At 40.1% G+C, this 20,020-nt stretch overlaps 1 protein-coding gene across 4 annotated transcripts in view; it reads left to right on the top strand.

Annotated features, from left to right (window-relative positions):
- Nucleotides 1–20,020, top strand: part of NTNG1 (netrin G1) — a 362,504-nt gene that overhangs the window by 259,164 nt on the left and 83,320 nt on the right. For all 4 annotated transcript variants that reach the window (XM_043460479.1, XM_043460481.1, XM_043460480.1 and 1 more), the window contains exon 4: nucleotides 12,489–12,661. In XM_043460479.1, coding sequence (XP_043316414.1) covers nucleotides 12,489–12,661 — 173 coding nt within the window. The remainder of the gene's footprint in view (nucleotides 1–12,488; nucleotides 12,662–20,020) is intronic.

The following is a 20,020-nucleotide window of genomic DNA, read 5'->3' as shown; positions in this document are numbered from 1 at the left end:
CCCTGAACAGTGGTCATTTATATTTCTGGGATCGGAGACCCCTAGATATTTTTTTTCCTAAAAAGAATTAGAATGGTTCACTGTGTACATATTAAGCATCTAAGATCATCTATAATTGCTAATTGGTCTTGGATTAGTTGAGTTTTAATTTAACTAGCTCTCTACCTGCCAGCCTTCAGATTGATTGGTTGTGCAGAGGAGAGTGGCAGTCTGGATTGTAATGATTATCTTGTTATGTCTTTTATCCTTCAGCACATCTTGTCCAACCAGATTTCTCTTGGGTGTAGTTAACAGGTCACAGAGCATCATCATATACCCATTCCAAGCTCAGACAATGTATTATCTCAAATTTATAAGCTCTTACTTTTATTTTATAGTCATGATACTCTAGTCTCCCTGGCAAGCTTTAGAACTAGAAACGGACTATTTTTAATACTATCTAAAAGAAACGGCATTTAAGTGAATCATGTAATCTGATCTTCACTATGGATAAGTTTAAGGTATCAACTAAGGTTTAAATGGAATTTTTAGAGGGTATGAAAAATGCCATAAGAAGATTTTCCAGTTCTTGTTTCATCAATTTTTGGACCAAATCATTAAGATCCCAGAGTTAATGAAAAACTGATCAGTATCTCAGTTTTTATTTTACACTCCCAGAGAAAACTGTATGACAATATATTTCTCTGCTTCAAAAATCAGTTTGCAAAAATAATTCTTCCAAGAACAAAAGTTAGGAAGTGGAAGTCTCATCAATGAAGGGCCATACTAGGAATTCAGATACAGTGTTGTGAAAAGAACGAGCTTAAGAGCCATATGGAAACCTGCCCTCTGGGTTTGCAGGTGGCTTCCCAGAGTCCTAACACCCCTCCTTTCATCTGTGCTTCTCATGTAATACAGGAAGCCAAACACAAGTTGAATGTTCATCCTCTTTGTTGGTCTGTTAGTGTGTTCCTGCTTTCAAAAAATTATAAACCTGTTGGGCTTCTCCGGTGGCTCAGTGGTAAAGAATCCATCGGCAGTGTAGGAGCTACAGGAGATGCAGGTTCAGTCCCTGGGTTGGGAAGATCCCCTGAAGAAGGAAATTGCACCCAACTCCAGTATTCTTGACTGGAGAATCCCATGGACAAAGGAGTCTGGTGGGCTACAGTCCATGGGGTCCCAGACAGTTGGACATGACTGAGGTGACTTAGCACACATGCAAGCAGATTTCTACTTCACATGGAACTCTGACCATTGCATAGCTCATAAAAACACATCTTCTGAAAACATTTTTGCTTACCAGTGATAAGTAGCATCAGACACTAGATTTTATTCGTGGAGGAATAGGTAATTGAATGCTGGAAAGTTTGGAGCCCTCTCTTTCATAGTGGGATTAGGGTCAGACCAGCCCCATTTGATGTTTGAAGATCTAGCCTTTGAGATAAGATTGTGATTAAAAATACAAGTAATAATAGTAGTAGTTTATATTTATTAAGTGCTTATTGCATATGAGTTGCTGTTTTCAGATATAATTTAAATTGTGTGCAAGATTCTCTTTAACAGTGCCTTAAACAAAGCAGTTCATTTCTCTCTCCCTGCAGTTGGAAGGTAGATGCTCCAGAGCTGGGATGGTGGCTCTGTTCCACACACCCACCTTGATTCACATTCCCCTGACTGCAGGGGATGTTGTTTGAGAGCCCTAGTCTACTACCAAAGTCCGTGAGATCTGAGATGGTTTCATACCCTGTACCTGTTCCAGGAGCTAAATGAGAAATGGGAATGGGGTGCAGACACAATAGGAGTATCATAGACACCACTCCTGTAGTGTGCCATTGGCTGGCCACTCTTAGCTAAAGAAAATGCTGGGAAATGTAGTCTTAATGCCTGTGACCATATGCCTAGATAAAACTGTTCTGGTGTGGGAAAAGAAAGATCAATGAGCAGTTTCTGCCTCATCACAGTGTATCATTCAATCCTCCTAGCAACCACGAAGGTAGTATTTTACTATCCTCATTTTATAGAGGAGCGAAATGAGCTTAAGACTTTGTCCTGGAGTAGGAAATGGCAACCCAGTCCAGTTTTCTTGCCTAGGAAATTCTGTGAACAGAGGAGCCCAGTGGGCTATAAACCACGGGGTCTCACAGAGTCAGACACGACTTCGCAACTAAACAACAAAGGTTCCTGCTAATGCCAGAATACCTAACCCCAGAGCCCAAACTCTTATCCACTGTTTTCTGTCATCTCTTTTGGATAAATGCTCTATTTCACTTAGTTAATTTTTTCATTTGTCTAATGCACAATTTAGTGGGTGTTAGTATATTCAAAAAGTTGAGTAGCCAACTATCAAATTCCAGACCATTTTTATCACTTAAAGCCCTGTTCATTAGCAGTCATTCCCCATTCACTCCTCTCCCCAACTCCTGCTGATCACTTGTCTGCTTTCTGTCTGTACAGACTTGCCTTTTCTGGGTACTTCACATAAAGGAAAACTTACTATGTGGCCTTTTTGTCTGGCTTCTTTGATTTAGCATAATGTTTTCAAGGTTAACCATGTTGTAGCATGTTCCAGTACTGTATTACTTTGTTTTTTTCCTACTGTATTGTTATCTGCATCTTCTTTATTCACTCATCAGTTGATAAGCATTTGGGTTGTTTCCACTTTTGGCTATTATGAATAATGCTGCTAGGAGCATTTTTGTACAAGTTTTCATATGGATATGTTTTCAGTTCTCTGAGGTAAATATCTAGGAACAGAATTGTTGGGTCATATGGTAATTTATGTTTACTTTTTTGAGGAACTGCCAGATTGTTTTCCAAAGTGACTGCACAATTTTGCAGTCCTACCAGCAATACATGAGGGTTCTAATTTCTCTACATCATTACCAATATCTGCTGCTATCCATCTTTTTAAATTGCCATCATCCTAGTGGATGTGAAGTGGTATCTCATTGTGATATTAATTTGCATTTTTCTAATGACTAATGGGGCTTCCCTTGTGGCCCACCTGGTGAAGAATCTGCCTGCAATGAGGGAGACCTGGGTTCAATCCCTGGGTTGGGAAGATCCCCTGGAGAAGGGAAAGCCTATCCACTCCAGTATTCTGGCCTGGAGAATTCCATGGACTATGCAGTCCATGGTCCATGGAGTCGCAGAGTCAGACACGACTAAGCGACTTTCACTTTCACTAATGGGGGACTTCCCTCTGGCCCAGACAGTAAAACATCTGCCTACAATGCAGGAGACCAGGGTTCTATCCTTGGGTTGGGAAGATCCTCTGGAGAAGGAAATGGCAACCCACTCCAGTACTCTTGCCTGGAAAATCCCATGGACGGAGGAGCCTGTTGGGCTACAGTCCATGGGATCACAAAGAGACGGACATGACTGAGTGACTTCACTTCACTTCACTTCACTTCAATGACTAATGATGTTGAACATTTTTTATGTGTTTACTGGTACTTACTGGCCATTTGCATGTATCTTTTTGGAGAAATATCTGTTTAGATCCTTCATCCATTTTCTGACCTATAAAAGTTTTATATTATATTTAATTTATTATATAACCCTTTTATGTTCAGCTTGTGACTACAGCTAGAACCTTTGTGTCAGATTTACGCCAGACATTTCCAAACAACATGGTGGAAGACAGAAGGTGTGCATAAGGATCACCCCCACGATTTTAGTTTTCTTGTTTGTCAGGACTTTGACACAGTGGTGAGCTCAGTAGTCCTTTTCAACTTTTACTGTGCACATAAATCACCTAGAGACCTGGCTAAAATCCAAATTCTTATTCAGTAAGCCTGGGAGAGGCCTGCCCTCAGGGTGATCCCAGAGCTGCTGGTCCACAGACCACATCTTGAGTAGCAAGTGTTAGAGAATAAGTATCAGTATTGTTGCTTAGAACCTTGAGTCTAATTCTCCTCTGAACTGCTTTGTTCTTCTTTGAATAAAGTTGTATCCTTGAAAGAGCCCAGATTTTGGAATTGACTCTCAGTACCACTTAACCAGCAGTATGTTTTTTTCAGCAAGTTACTTTACTGCTCAGCTATGCTTTCTACATCTCAAAATCGCAGATTGTTATTACTCCTGAAAGTGATGAGGATAATGTGAAATAACATACATAAGTCATCTATTTTATTTGTATAGTGGGCCTTGGTAAGTGTTGATTTTTTTTTCCACTTGCCTTCAATGGTAGGTACTGTACCTCTGTTTGTTTAGTACAAATACTTGCTTATCAATGTGAAGACACAGACAACTCAGTTTTACCACCCTTCTTCCCTATATTGCTGTGATTCAAGGATTCAGTCTTTGTGGCCTGTCCTTAGTCTGTGTATGTTTCATCTTCTTTAGTCAACAGGTTGCATGTTCTTGGAGATAAGGATGCTGAGTTGTTGTTCTTTAGAATCCATGAGACCTTTCACAATGTTATCCAGAGAAATATGTTATTAATTAAACCTTATGGAGGGCTTCCCTGGTGGCTCAGAGGTAAAGAATCACCTGCAGTGCGGGAGACATGCCTTTTATCCCTGTTTTGGGAAGATCCCCTGGAAAAGGAATGGCAACCTAGTCCAGTGTTCTTACCTGGGAAATACCAGGGACCAAGGAGCCTGGAAGGCTACAGTCCATGGGGTTGCAAAGAGTCTGATACAACTTAGCAACTAAACCACCATCACCACCAAAACTTATGGAATGAATCCGCTCATTCCAGTAGTAGTAGTAACAAGAGTGACAGTAGAAATTTTTTAAAAAATTGAAATTAACATTTTTAATATCTTTCTTAAGAGTATGCATGGGTTATCTCATTCAGTTGACAAAACTGTTCTTTGAAGCACATTCATTTATTGTCCTTATAGCAGCTGAAGCCTGGCCACGCTTAGAAAGACAGCATGCATTCTCTAATGGTTGGTAAGAGCTGAGTTCTGAAAGCTAGCTGCCCATAGTTCAAAGTTCTGCTCTAGATCAAACTACCTGGGAGACTTGAATTTCTTACCTCTCAATATTCAAATGTGTCATTTATAATTATTAATAGGGCCAATTCCGTGGGATTATTTTTGAAGTTTGTATGAAGAAATGTGTGAAATATGCAAGAAGCACTTAGCACAGTGTCAGGTGCTTGGACGCACTTCGTCAAGGTTAGCTCTGTCTATTCCTTTGTTAACTCACTCATGTAAGCCTCACAGCAAGTAAGTAGCAGAGGCGGAATTTGAACCCAGGCCGTCTGATTCAAGTGTCATAACTCATAATCTCTATGTCATTTTGCTGAGCCTCTTCTAGTTCAAATAATATATTGAAGTAGAAATAAAAAATTCATGTGTTGAAGTGAAAAGAGAAAGGTCAAGGGGCTGCAGAGGGAGAAAAAATATGCGAAGCATTTTATAATTTATCACCTTTTGAAAAAGACATCTCTGACTCTCTGATATTTGTGCTATCTCATTTTCTACAAGTATTTGTGTAGCGAGTGCTTGTTGAAGGCAAAGCCAGGCAAACCGGATTCAAGTTTTGTATTGACAAAAGTTTATGTCCTTTGAGAGGGGTCTTATTAAGGAAAAACCTTCATTAATTAAAAAATATAATGATATCTTATTTGTGAAAGTAATATGAAAGCATATGACCACACGGACACATTGTTAGGGTCCTTCTCAAGGTTGTGGAAGGGCCCCCTGATGCTTAAACTTCATTTACTTTGGGATGAATCCTCCTGTGGCATTAAAGTAGCCAAACAGCATTTTTGGTTTTTGTTTCACAAAGCCTCAGTTTTCAACTTCTTTGTCTTGGTACCTTTATTTGAAACACTTCTAATAGATTATATGTGCAGACCTCTAACTCACCGGAAAATCTGGGGGATAGCATGCTTCCCAGAATAAATATATTAAGTTATAAAAAAGAAAACAAAACACAGGCAGACTACATGAGCTTTTCATACCTACTGGCAGGTGGCACAGATCTAAATGTTGGAGCCTTTTTATAAGCAAGATTAAATTGACTCATGACAGCTGGTCACTAAAATACAGGAAGTGCAAACCTGATTGAAAGCAAGAATACACTGGTTTTCATTAAGTTTGCATCACAGAATAGAGCTCACTTTTTGAAAGTCTGTCTTTGCAATGCCCTTATTTGACAGTATATGCAATTTGGCACTTACAAGTAGATCTTTGAGGTACAAGCAAGTCAGTTCGTTCCATCTGCAGTGTCTTGGTATGCATTCACACACGTAAACAGAATCAGTGAATAGGCTCAGCTCTCCGGAACATCAGATACATGAACACTAGCAAAGCCTGTTAGGTCTCCACTTGTACAATTCCTCCCCACGCCGAAGTGAAGGCAGATGTGGCAGCTGGATGGCCATGGAAATGGATTCTGAATCTGTCAGAGACGAGTGGATATCATGGAAGTCTGCCCTCCACGCTATCACAAGGCTGGAGGTCATAACACCAGGAATTGAGAGCAATCTCCTAGCATTGTGAAATGCATTTTTTTTCTTTTTTTATGTTGGGGGAAAAGCCACTCTAGCAAGGGCTCTAGATAAAGGAATTTAGTGTCTGATTGGAATGGAGTGATAAGAATAAACTGGGCTGTGGAAAATGAAAGGGAGCCATTTCCAAATATAGGCCAATGTCGTGATGCCTCAGCATCCACTCCAACAAGCGGTCAGCAGGTTTACTGAGCACCCAGGTAGTGCTCTGCCAGACTTCAGCTGAACCAAGGTGGCCATCCTTACAGGAAGGAGTTGATTCTAAAAGATTCCCATTTCAGAAAAACTATGCTACACAAATGCTCCTCTAAGTTGTTTTTTCTATTCTCTAAGTTGAATTCGTCTCATGGGTCCTTAGGCAATTTTTTTTTCCTTGACAGTCTTGTGTTAGCTTTCAGACATGTGGCAAATCGTCTGGAGTTCAAATTAAATTAAATTGAGCTTATAAGTTCTCACCAATTTTACAAAGTTCCTTTGCCCAATATAAGGTTAGTTGTGAAAACCAGTGTTGAAGGCAATTTTCAGCACACATCTTAGAGGGTTGGATTTAGTACAATGCTTATAATTCTTTATTTTTAGTCCATTGCTGTATTAATCATAGTAGAACAGGCACATAAAGTTCCTGCTTTCAGGAAGTTTGGTTGTTGATTAGTCACCTGGTGTTTATCTGTTTATTTGTCAGATATTTTTTAAACACTTATTACATGTCAAGTAACTTGACTCATGCTAGGAATGTTGCAATAAATAAGGCAAATATACTATTGCTCCCAGGAGCTTAAACTCCAGTGAGAGTGACCGAGAATAAACAATTACAATACAGCCTAAGTCTAGAGCAGAGGTGGAGTGGACTTCATTATGTGAATAGCCTTGCCTTGTGTCAGAGGAGCAAGGCTCAGAGAAGCATTCTCTAACCAGCAGATGGTTTTTGAAATGCCACCTAGGGTCCAGAACTGAGATTTCCAAGTTGACACCTGAATAGTAAAAATTATGCAGGTAAAAGAGGTAGAGGTATGTTCTAGCCAGATGGAACAGCTTAAAAGTTTACCTGAAGGCAAAGTTTGACTGAACTAGTTGTAGAATTGGTAAGTGGTCCAGATAAGAATGGAGAAGGAACACAAGATAGATTTCAAAGGGGCTGATAGGCCATGTTAAAGATCTTGGACTCTATTCTGGGAATAAAGGGAACTCTTTCAATGGTTCTAAGCCAAAGTGACCCAAATATTTTTGTGTAAATGAGTGTTTGCCTATTGTGATGAGGCTGGGCTGAAGGAGAAGTGTGAGTGGAGGCAGTTTTCTCGTTAGAAGCCATTGGAATAAACCAGATGAACGATGATGGTGATGTCAACAGGGAAGTGACTGTGGCTAGAGCTGTTTATATTTTGAGAGTTATCGTAAAAGAGGAGGAATATCAGAACTGGGTGAGAGATGGAGTGAGGACAGATTCGATGTGATAGGAAAGGGAGTGGGAGTGCTTGTTCTTCACGAGCTGACTAGAAGGTGATGCAAGGCCCTGAGGCTGAAAACGTGCAAGAATGAGTAGGTGGTGGTTGCTGTTCAGTCACTCAGTTGTGTCCGGCTCTTTGTGACCCCGTGGACTGCAGCACACCAGGCTTCCCTGTCCTTCACTATCTCCTGGAGTTTCCTCAAACTCATGTCCTTTGGGCCGATGGTGCCATCCAACCATCTCATCATCTGCCTCTCCCTACTCCTCCTGCCCTCAATCTTTCCCACCATCAGAGTCTTTTCCAATGAGTCACTTCTTCGCATCAGATGGCCACAGTAGTGGAGCGTCAGCATCAGCCCTTCCAATGAATATTCAGGACTGATTACCTTTAGGATTAACTGGTTTGATCTCCTTGCAATCCAAGGGACTCTCAAGACTCTTCTCCAGCACCACAATTCGAAAGCATCAATTCTTCGGTGCTCAGCCTTCTTTGTGATCCAACTCTCACATCTGTACATGACTACTGGAAACACTGAAGCTTTGACTAGATGGACCTTTGTCAGCAAAGTGATGTCTCAGCTTTTTAATATGCTGTCTAGGTTTGTCATCAATTTTTTCCCAAGGAGCAAGTGTCTTTTCATTTCATGGCTTCAGTCACCATCCACAGCAATTTTGGAGCCCAAGAAAATAAAGTCTGTCAATGTTTCCATTTTTTCCTCATCTGTTTGCCATGAAGTAATGGGACTAGATGCTGTGATCTTAGTGTTTTGAATGTTGAAGTTTAAGCCAGCTTTTTCACTCTCATCTTTCACCTATGTCAGGGACCAAAGCCAAATAGTTCCATTTTGGATATGCTGAGTTTGACATGCCCAGGAAAGGGAGATGCATATTTGATATTACAGTACCAGGGACTTATCAATATATTAATCAGATCATCTTTACCTAGTGATAATGGAAGGAGAGGGTTCTGTGAATTCCAATGGGTAACAGAGAATTTGATTCTCCTAAAATGTTTCCAAATATTTGAGTTTATTTTGCCTATGTTTACTTTTTTCTAGGGAAAAAATGATGCAAATCTGCTTGAAAGTGCCTATAATTCAAAAATAGTTAAGGACTACAGAGGAAATTGAAGGGACAACCTGGATAAGAGTGCCCAAGGAGAGTCACATAGGCTGACTGTGCTGGTACAGAACCCGAAGAACAGCGCATAAAGAGAAAAACAGAAGAGGGTTCTGAAAATGACCTTGAGAATCCAGTGGAGAGAGTGTGTCAGGAGAAAAGGGAGTGGTCCCACAGAGTGAAATCCTCATAAGAGGTTAGATAAGGCAAGGAAAAATATACATTGGCTTTTCACCAAGGGGGTTATGGGTGATCTTGGCAAGAGAGGCTCTGGTTAGTTGGAAACAGTTATTAAGTGGGAGAAGAGGAAAATGAGATGGCAAGTGCAGAAAATTCAAAGGGAAAGAGAGTGTTAAAGTCATAACTAGAAAACACTAGGATACAAAGTAGATGTTTTTATTCCTTAAGATGGGAGAGATGCAATGAATAAAAATTCTAAAAGCCGGAAGAGCCTTAAATGACAGCCAACCAAAGCAAACACACAGAAACATTTAAGGGAATCAGAAGCTTAAAGATTGGGTGTCTACAGTGGGTAGGCTAGATATCAGGAGAGAGTTATGAATAGAGTTAAGCCTTGAATGATTAAAAAGTTTTTGGACAGGTAAACATGAATCATTAATTGAAAGAAATCTGGAAAAAATAAGACTAAATATTCATCTATTCTTCTTTCACTTCTTTTTGTTATTCAAATAGTATTTTCTCAGCAAATATAAAGTCTTTAGAATAGAAATTGCCTCTGACTTAGAGAGTGACTACCAGTATAAATACATCAGCAGCTACAAGATATATAATCCAATTTACAATTACTACTTGCATTCCTGATCTTCACACATGAAACTAGCATATTCTTTGGGGTCACATTGTTCATTTCCTCATTTGGATTTTTAACACCAGATAGGGTGCTAAATCAATGTAAGCTGGTGCTTCTATCACTTAGGTTCCTAACATATTCCATATTTATAAACACAGCCATAAATAAAGGTGCTAATGAAGAAAGAGAAAGATTATTTAATAAGCAACTTAGCACAAGTAACTCCCTGCCTATAGGAGATTTTTATAAGACCTAGCTCATAATTAAATACTGTCTGTTTCACTTAACTGAATCTTTTCTCTTTTTGAAAGATTGGAAGAATGTTAAAGATTCTGCTTATGTGTTGATGCTGAATAGCTATCGTTTAAATAGTAGCCTTTCAGCTTATTATAATTTATAACTATACAGAGGGCAGAGTGTAGTTACAGGTACTACAAATTGTAGTAGATCCCGAGGAAGCTGAGACTTGGTCTTAGCCAGGGAGGTTTGAATGGGTGGCCATTGCTTTAGGGGCTATACCTTTTAGTTAGAGGGGAGCTCGACAGCTCTCAGTAATAATCTTAGATATTCCTTTGCTTCCTTGCCATAAATATAGATCAGTATTCCAAACAGACCATCAGCGCACAAGAAAGAAGGTTAGATATTGCTGTATAGACATCATGGCTTCCCAGGTAGCTCAGTGGTAAAGAATCTGCTTGCCAGTGCAGGAGATGCAGTTGATGTGGGTTTGATCCCTGGGTTGGGAAGATCCCCTGGAGGAGGAAATGGCAACCCACTCCAGTATTCTTGCTTGAGAAGCCCCAAGGACAGAGCAGCCTGTTGGGCTAAAGTCCACGGGGTCCCAACGAGTCAGACATGACTTAGCAACTGAGCACACATGCGCATGCATATGTACAGACATTATAGAGACCAACAGCAGTCGTTAAAGTATCTTATTTTCTTACCTAAGAAAGAGTATCGTTACCTTTCCCAATTCATGACTTCTGCCAAAAAAGAAACCAAATGTCTTTGTGAAATTTGGCTTTTTATATTTTTTTCCTCATCCCTGGAAAAGGTAAGACTAGTTTAAAGATGCACAGAGAAGGCAATGGCACCCCACTCCAGTACTCTTGCCTGGAAAATCCCATGGATGGAGGAGCCTGGTGGGCTGTGGTCCATGGGGTTGCTAAGAGTCGGACATGACTGAGCGACTTCACTTTCCCTTTTCACTTTCATGCACTGGAAAAGGAAATGGCAACCCACTCCAGTGTTCTTGCCTGGAGTATCCCAGGGACGGGGGAGCCTGGTGGGCTGCCGTCTATGGGGTTGCACAGAGTTGGACACGACTGAAGCGACTTGGCAGCAGCAGTTTAAAGATGCACACGCACACACATAGTTTCAGGTCCTGACCCTGACAAATCTTGGCCCTTTATTCCCCAAGTCCTTGTGTCAAAGTTCTTTCCTTTGTATGGACACTTCTCTTCCCATATACATTGTTCTGACCTCTGGTCATAGACATTCTGTCAACCTGGGTTTAACTTCTCCAGAGGATGCAGCTTGTGTTTTGTATGTTATAGTTTATAACCTGCTGCCTCAACAAATATCAAGTCAGACTTTGCAATTTTACAGCCAGAGACTTTGGATGGGAATGTATTTTTGTGAAAATTGCATATTCCATTGTTGCCTCTCATATATCACACTTTTATTCACAGGCACCAAAGGGAAGACCTTGGCTAATGACCTCAAACCCCTGCCGCACATAGGTTTTTCTAGTGTTCTAAGCACTTTTTTTTTTCCCCTGAGTCATTTGATCCATTTATGTAAGATCTTTGTGATTATTTTACATGAGTAGGAAATCTGAGGGCTTCCCTGGTGTCTCAGATGGTAAAGAATCCCCCTGCAATGCTGGAAACCTGGGTCCTATACCTGGGTTAGGAAGATGCCCCAAAGGAGGACATGGCAACCTACTCCAGTATTCTTGTCTGAAGAATCCCTATGAACAAAGGAGCCTGGTGGGCTACAGTCCACGGGGTCCCAAAGAGTTGGACAGAACTGAGCAACTAAGCACAACACACAGGAAATCTGAGGATTTCTCAGGTTGGGTAGAGGCCTTGGTGGGAAAACTCTCTGCCTGAGAATGTCATTTTACAGCCCCAAATGAGAATATCTGACTATAAACTATTGGGATTTATAAAATTAATCTGAATAGTAAATTGTCTTAGTGGTTATATTTCTTTTTAAACAAAGAAGAATTGCCCTTCTGGTTTAAGGAAAAACAGAAGATGACATTGTTCTTCAAACCCAGATGTATTGTTGTAGATTTGATAGTAGCACAGAAAAGCTTCTCACTAGTGGCAATATTTTTCATATCTTTCGGGAAACCCTTGATTTCCGAGTACAGTTGTCTTAGGGGAGCCTCAGACCCCACTGAACTGACTGGTATTAGGATTCCACAAAGTATAGTATGAGCTCAGGCTGTATCATAACCCCACTTTCACCCTCAAAGGCACTTGTTAAAAAGATTCTGAGGGCTGGGCCTGCAAATCCACATTTTAGCAAGTCTTTCGGTAGCACTCAAGCACTGCCGACTATGAGAACCACAACTCTAGGAGATAGTTGGGTAAAGACTCAGTGATCTCCAAGATCAATTTGACTTAACAATGAACTCTTGTCTCTCCTCTGCCTAGGTGCAAATGTAATCTCCATGCCACTGTGTGTGTGTATGACAACAGCAAATTGACCTGTGAATGTGAGCACAACACTACAGGTCCAGACTGTGGGAAATGCAAGAAGAATTATCAGGGCCGACCTTGGAGTCCAGGCTCGTATCTCCCCATCCCCAAAGGCACTGCAAATACCTGTGAGTAACTTTTGCTTGGTAACACCATATTCTCTGCACGATAACCTGAGAGTTCCTCTCCATTTCACTTGCAATTGTGCTTGCACTCCTTTTCTAGTAGTCTCATTCCTCTTCAAAATGCAGCTGAAACTTTACTCCTTATTTTGCCACTTGTACGCACATTTCAGCACTTGGATTATCTGTTAAATTCAGTCTTCCAACATTGACATCAGTGTGTTGGGAAATGATGTAAAACCACAGAATAAATTCTGTCTAAATGGATGAAACAGGAGCTTTTTTTCCTTCCCCAAATTAATTTCTAAATTATTAGTTATTTCTAAAATAACAAAGGCTTTCAAAAATCTGAACACTGGCTTAATTTTAACCATAAACAACTTCCAGAAATTCTCTACATGTTTATAATCCCATTTCCCATACTGGGCAATCTAAGAGATGCTTTGTCTAAAAGATGCTTCCTTCTCTATATTTAGCTACAGCCTAACTTTGTCCAGTGAAATGGTTGGCTTTTTCCAAATTCCAACAGTTGAGGTCATGCCTGGCACGTGTCTTGTTAGGAGAGGCCACCTTCTGATAAAGACCATGACTGTAGAGCTGCAGGGACCACAATAAGAAAAAGAATGTGTGCATGTGAAAAGAGCACAGACATTATCTGTGTCCACAGAAACCATGAGAGATGGCCCATTACCATTCATGTGGGTGCCCCTCTGAAATCCATGAACCTTCCTAGGAAGACATGTTCTGACACACTCAAGGAGAGAAGTGATTAATTCCAGAATAAACAACCCAATTCCATGCATGGACCAATTAGCCACTCACAAAAGCCCAAGGTTTGACCTCTTTTAAAAGTAGAGAAGGGTGAGGTTGAGAATACACCCATTCAATGAGAAGTAACAGAAGCAGCAGAACAGTGAGCAGGGGGAGAATAAGTTGAAAAGCCACCAGCTCTGTCTAAGGCTGCCAATGTTATCAGGCCCTTCAGAGCAGCACCTGTGAGAAACCAAAACCTAAAAACTAATGTCATAGGAACGAGGACCTTATCAAGTTAAATGTAAGAGTAATGGACCAAGTAACAAGCCATAAAGAATGGGGGCATAAAATTATGATAAAATTTTTATGAAGCAGGGAAGAAAATCCTTCAAAGGTTAAAAAAGCACCTCTTTGTGAGGGTATTCAGTTTCTTTCTGTGTTAAAGAAAAAACTGACAGTCTAGCTCCTAAAATTAATACATAAAGCTCTGTGAGAAGAAATGTTGAATTGTTTTTTCAAGGTGGCTTTATTAATGGAAACTCTGTGGAGTTTCCTCAATTGCTGAGAGCCATCAGTTCAGTTCAGTTGCTCAGTCATGCCCAACTCTTTGAGACCCCATGGACTGCAGCATGCCAGGCTTCCCTGTCCATCACCAACTCCTGGAGCTTACTCAAACTCATGCCCATAGAGTCGGTGATGCCATCCAACCATCTCATCCTCTGTCATCCCCTTCTCCTCCCGCCTTCAACCTTTCCCAGCATCAGGCTCTTTTCCAATGAGTGGCTCTTCACATCAAAAGTATTGGAGCTTCAGCTTTAGCAGTGGTCCTTCCCTTGAATATTCAAGGTTGATTTCCTTTAGGATTGATTAGTTTGATCTCCTTGCTGTCCAAGGGACTCTCAAGAGTCTTCTCCAGCACCACAGTTTGAAATTCTTTGGCAATTCTTTGGCACTCTACCTTCTTTACAGTCCAACTCTCACATCCATACATGACTACTGGAAAAACCATAGCTTTGACTAAATGGACCTTGTCAGCAAAGTGATGTCTTTGCTTTTTAATACACTGCCTTCTTTAGTGGGACAGAAAGGAAAAGAACAATGTTCAAAACACTTGCTGGCATTCTGGCTCATCCTCAGGGATGAGCAACTTGTCAAGGCTTCTAGAAAGGCAGCTGGGATAGACTGCTGTTGAAGGCATTGGCTCCTATTCTAACACAGCCTTGTTTTTTCCTACCCATAACTGTGCTTCAAAGTCTTGCTTATTTCGAGATATTTCACTGGAAACACCTTCTGTGCCAGCTAAACTTTTTTGGTATAATGAATTTCTTGTTATAGTTTCCATGGAAATGACTTATATACCCCTAATATTTTGCATATTGCAGACCACCAGTTCACCCAGGTCAAAGAAGTGTAACCCCTTTCAGTTTGCCTTGTGGATCCTATTGTCTATCCATCCCTTAGTTTTTACTGACCTTCTCTAGACTTTTCCCCATCTGTTAAAATAGGAAGGTGACAGATGGATACAATGGCCAAGGAGGTTCAATTCAGTTTTTCAGCTCTCAATATAGCAGAAGCTAGCTTAAAGATTTTAAGATAATCTGCAATGGCCCAGTCTTGCAATGAAAAGAACCACTTTAAACAAAATCTCTGCCACATCAGGCTGCTAGCAAATGTCCAAGGATGAAAGTAAGCAACTTAGTGGTTTAGTACACAAGTTCCAGGATCAAATACTAGTTTGTCCACTCACTAGCTGTGTAACCTTGAAAAAGTAAAGTATTTACCTCTCCAACACTCGGTTTCCCATCTGTAACGTGAGGATAATAATAGTTTTTACCTCATAGGGATTTTGAGAGAAGTGAATAAGCTAGTGCATGTGATGTGATTGGCATAACACCTGTCACAAAATAAGTGTTCAAAAATAATTTATTTTTAAGATTGTCTTCATAAGGCAGACGTCAATTATTTGACAATTTTAATTGTTATAAAACATATTTCCTAACATCAGTATTAAGTGTGTCCTAATTTCCAACCACTTTTTCAAGTCTTAAAACACTATATTAAGCCCAGATTCCTTTATTGTCCAGGTTAACATCATCATCTCCATTTCTCATATGATAAGATTTTCAAGTCTCATACCTGGAAGTCCTGTTTTTTTAGTGTGGAAGTTTAAGCCAAACACAGGACTTCTAGCCCTGTGTTATGATTTTCATGTCGTATTGGCTTTTTCTTACACACATGCATACATGCACACACTCCCCATGTGCATGCACATACACATATACATGACTATAGCTGATACAAACCAGTTCTCAAGAGGAACACTTAGGATGTGCTGTATTTTAATACAAGAATACAGAACCTAAGAAGTAAAATGGAATGGTTACAATCTCTGATTCCTCAACACCAACTCTTCAGTAACCTAGAAATAACACTCGTATTGGATAATCTCTGGATTTAGCAAAATCTCAAGCAGCCAGGATTATTTTTGAACAGGAAGATCAGTACCTGCCCACTCTTAGCATAAAAACTAGGAGAGCTTCATCACATCAGGAAATTTTAAGATCTCCCTGCAAAGACTCTCAGCCTGTCACTCAGAAGATCCTTTAACTGAGACCTTGCTGGAATCCTAGGCTTGGAAGTCCTAAATTCTGGAACAACTCCGAGGTCATTTTTGTATGGAGCTTATAGAGCCAGAAGAGAAGAATATAGAGCTCCAGCCCTCTAAAATACTGCCATCCAATCTGTGAGACACACCACAGTTCCCTACATTTTTCATTATAATAGATTCAACAGAGGCAAAAGTAATGACTCTTATGATAAAATTTCTATTCATTGTACTTTTATATAGAAGACTCAGTATGTTTTCTTAGTTCCTTAAAGCCATATATACATATTATGTGTATTGATATATTTCTTATTTTTCTACAAAGCTTATGTTTTATCTGTAAGACATCTTTCTTTCTCCCTATTGATCTTCATTCTATTTTAAATAGAATTCTATTTTGAATGTCCTTTCAATTTCATTTGTGTCTTCCAAGTAGATAGAAAATCTGTCCAACTACATGCTTAATCATGATTATCTCGATTCTCCTTGTCCAGTTCATGAGTAAAATTCTAATCCCTACATACAGATGCTGAAAACTTAATTAACCTTTGGGAACCATACTTGCAGAAAAGATTATATTATCTATACCTCTGATTGCCAAACTGTGTCTTATGACCTTTAAAAGAATTCCATGGCTCAATAATTTTGGAAAATTCTGTATAGTTTACTGACTCTTAGATATTCACATTGTGTGTGTGTGTGTGTGTGTGTGTGTGTGTGTATGCTTAGTTGTTTAGTCATGTCCTATTCTTTGCAACCCTATGGACTGTAGCCCACCAGGCTCCTTTTTCCATGGGATTCTCCAGGCAAGAATACTAGAGTGGGTTACCATTTTCTCCTCCAGGGGATCTTCCCGACCTAGGGATCAAACCCTCATCTCATGCTTCGCAGGCGAGTTTTTTTGAGCCACCAGGGAAGCCCTAGATAGTCACATTATCTTATTAAAAAATTTGAGTACCCAAAATAATGTGTTTTATCCTGTGTTTTTCAAACTTTATTTTTCATGGAGCACTTAAAAACTTTCTATGAAACACTCTTTTAGGGACATGCTGCTCTAAATAATTTCCTCAGTTTACTGATAGAAATGTCATGGAGACAGACAGAAAGCCCAGCTAGTTCAGCTGTATTAAGTCTTTTACTTTCCCCTTACCTACATGGTCTAATATTCTTCAAAGAAAGAAAATTAAATTGGTCTGACATTGACATTATTTGTTTGTTCAGAAATCCAACCTGAATTGTTATACAATACCTAGGGCTCCTCTGAGTGATGGAAAGTAATTTGATGATAGTTCTGTTATTTTCTCTGGTATTAAATTTGCATTGACCAATGTATATTTTCCCAAATGTACACATGTGTGTCATTATCCAGACGATTTCCTAAGTGCTTTACATGCATTAGTTCATTTCAAACTCACAACAGTGTTGTAATGTAGGTGCTACTATTATCATATTCTAGACATGGAGTCTGATCAATACTGGGGGAAAGTATCTTTTTTAACATTTAGCTATCTAGTCAAAATGAGAAGGAAGATTTGAACCAAGTATGTCTTGACCCCAAATACTGTACATCTCACTATATTACTTCTCAGGTTAAAGTTAAATGACTTTCTGTGTCCTCCACTGGGATATAGATTCCATTTGACACCTGTCTGAACAATTCAGTCTTCTCTAACCTGCTATCTCCCATTTTTATTCCTAGATTGTTGATTTTTATTTCTTTGCCTTCAAAGACTCCCCTTCTACTCTTGCTTTAAATTTTCATGCTCCCCACCCCTGCCTCTTCTCAGTCTACAGATTTTTCCCTTCATATTCTAATCTATCCTTTTGGTTTTAATTCTTAGTAATATTGGTTTAGTATTAATAAACCAATTACAGCCCAAATCTATCTAATGAACCCAGACCAATTTTTTCAGCTATCTGTGAAGATCTCACAGTCAACATGCAAGACCCTGAATTTGTTCCTTTTCCCAAAATCACCTTTTCCTCATTCTCTATTGATGTTCTGCCCCTTCTTCAAGACTACTCCTCAGTGCAGCCTACCTAGACTGTCCTGTGCAAAGGACAGTCATTCTCTCTCTGCTGCCACCGCTGCTAAGTGGCTTCAGTCATGTCCAACTTTGTGCGACCCCATAGACAGCAGCCCACCAGGTTCCTCTATCCCTGGGATTCTCCAGGTAAGAATACTGGAGCGGGTTGCCATTTCCTTCTCCAATGCATGCATGCATGCTAAGTCACTTCAGTCGTGTCCAACTCTGTGCGACCCTATGGACAGCAGCCACCAGGCTCCTCCATCCACAGGATTCTCTAGGCAAGAATACTGGAGTGGGTTGCCATTTCCTTCTCCACATTCTCTCTCTAGATTTTTTATAATGTTTGGACACTTAAAACTGGTTAACTGTAATCAAAATTATAATAATAATTATTATCAGTTCAGTTCAGTTCAGTCGCTCAGTCGTGTCCGACTCTTTGCGACCCCATGAATCACAGCACACCAGGCCTCCCTGTCCATCACCAACTCCCGGAGTCTACTCAAACTCACGTCCATCGAGTCGGTGATGCCATCCAGCCATCTCATCCTCTTTCATCCCCTTCTCCTCCTGCCCCCAATCCCTCCCAGCATCAGGGTCTTTTCCAATGAGTCAACTCTTCGCATGAGGTGGCCAAAGTATTGGAGTTAGTGGTAGCTATATTTATTAAGCTTACCATAGCCTTTTATATTTTGTGAAGTGCTTTACATACTTTCTTGCAATAAATCTTTCCAATGTCCCCATGGAAGGTATAGTATTTTTGTCCCCATTTTATAGATAAGGAAATATAGGCACGTAAAGATGAATATGTAGGTTTCCCCCAAATCCCACAGTGAATACGTGACAGAGCAAGATTTAAACTCAGGACTTTCTGACTTCAGAGCCAAAATGTTAGCAATTTAAGAATAGGACCATATTTTTTCTTGGCCTTCATAAATGCTTGTGTAATTAATTATTTGATGAATGAATAAATAAACCTACATAGCCCTGAAATGTGCCTGTGGACACATTGACCTCCCATTCATCTTCCCATGTCCCCTGGGATATGTGACCTTCACAGTTCAGCAATTGTAACACAAGGGCCTTCACTCTCCCCCAGGAAGAGATCAACTGAGATTTAGAGAAAAACCAATAGAAAAGAGAATCACTCATTTTTCATGGGTGCTAATGACCCATCCACCTATCTAGAGATGGCATCTTGGTTGGCTGGTTTTTAGAGGCCTCCCTAAGTGACTTCCCAGGTGGTTCAGTGGTAGAGAATCCACCTGCCAATGCAGGAGACACAAGAGACGCAGGTTCAATCCCTGGGTTGGAAAGATCCCCTGGCGAAGGAAATGGCAACTGACTCCAGTATTCTTGCCTGGGAAATCCCATGGACAGAGGAGCCTGGAGGGTTACAGTCCATGGGGTCCAAAGAGTCGGACACAACTTAGCAAATAAACAACTGAGTGGCATTCACAGCCTTGGTGACTTGACCACTGTTGGGCTTTGGCCACCAGACAAAATCTGATTCTGTCAGCACAATAAGAGAGCACCTTTCAGAGTGTAACCTCCACGAACTGTACGGCCAATATATAAAAACAAATACCTACCAAGTTATTTGTGTACAACTAGTCCACAGTCCCTTATCTGATGATTATGGGACCAGAGCTGATTTGGAATTAAATTTTTTGTTTAAATTTAAAAAGTAATACAGTGTATATATATATTATATCAATACCCACAGCAGAACATCAGGTATCCCTACTTAATCAAATATTTTAAATTTCTGCAGCAAACCTATAATCATTTTCATTCAGTGGGATAAAGGAGAAGACCACATTCATACCCCTTTCAGTCAGGTTTTGTCACCAAATTAGTTCAGAACATATTATTTTGTGATCCAGGTAAACTTTGGGAAAAAAACTGAGTCTTCAGAGATTTTTTTTTGAGGATTAGAAATAAGAGGGGCTTCCCAGGTGGTAAAGAACCCACCTGCCA

The sequence above is a fragment of the Cervus canadensis genome, chromosome 2, assembly GCF_019320065.1.
Source record: "Cervus canadensis isolate Bull #8, Minnesota chromosome 2, ASM1932006v1, whole genome shotgun sequence".
NCBI classification, from domain to species: Eukaryota; Metazoa; Chordata; class Mammalia; order Artiodactyla; family Cervidae; genus Cervus; species Cervus canadensis.
The sequence above is the reverse complement of the archived record's forward strand: the minus strand, read 5'-3'. Positions and strand labels throughout refer to the sequence as shown.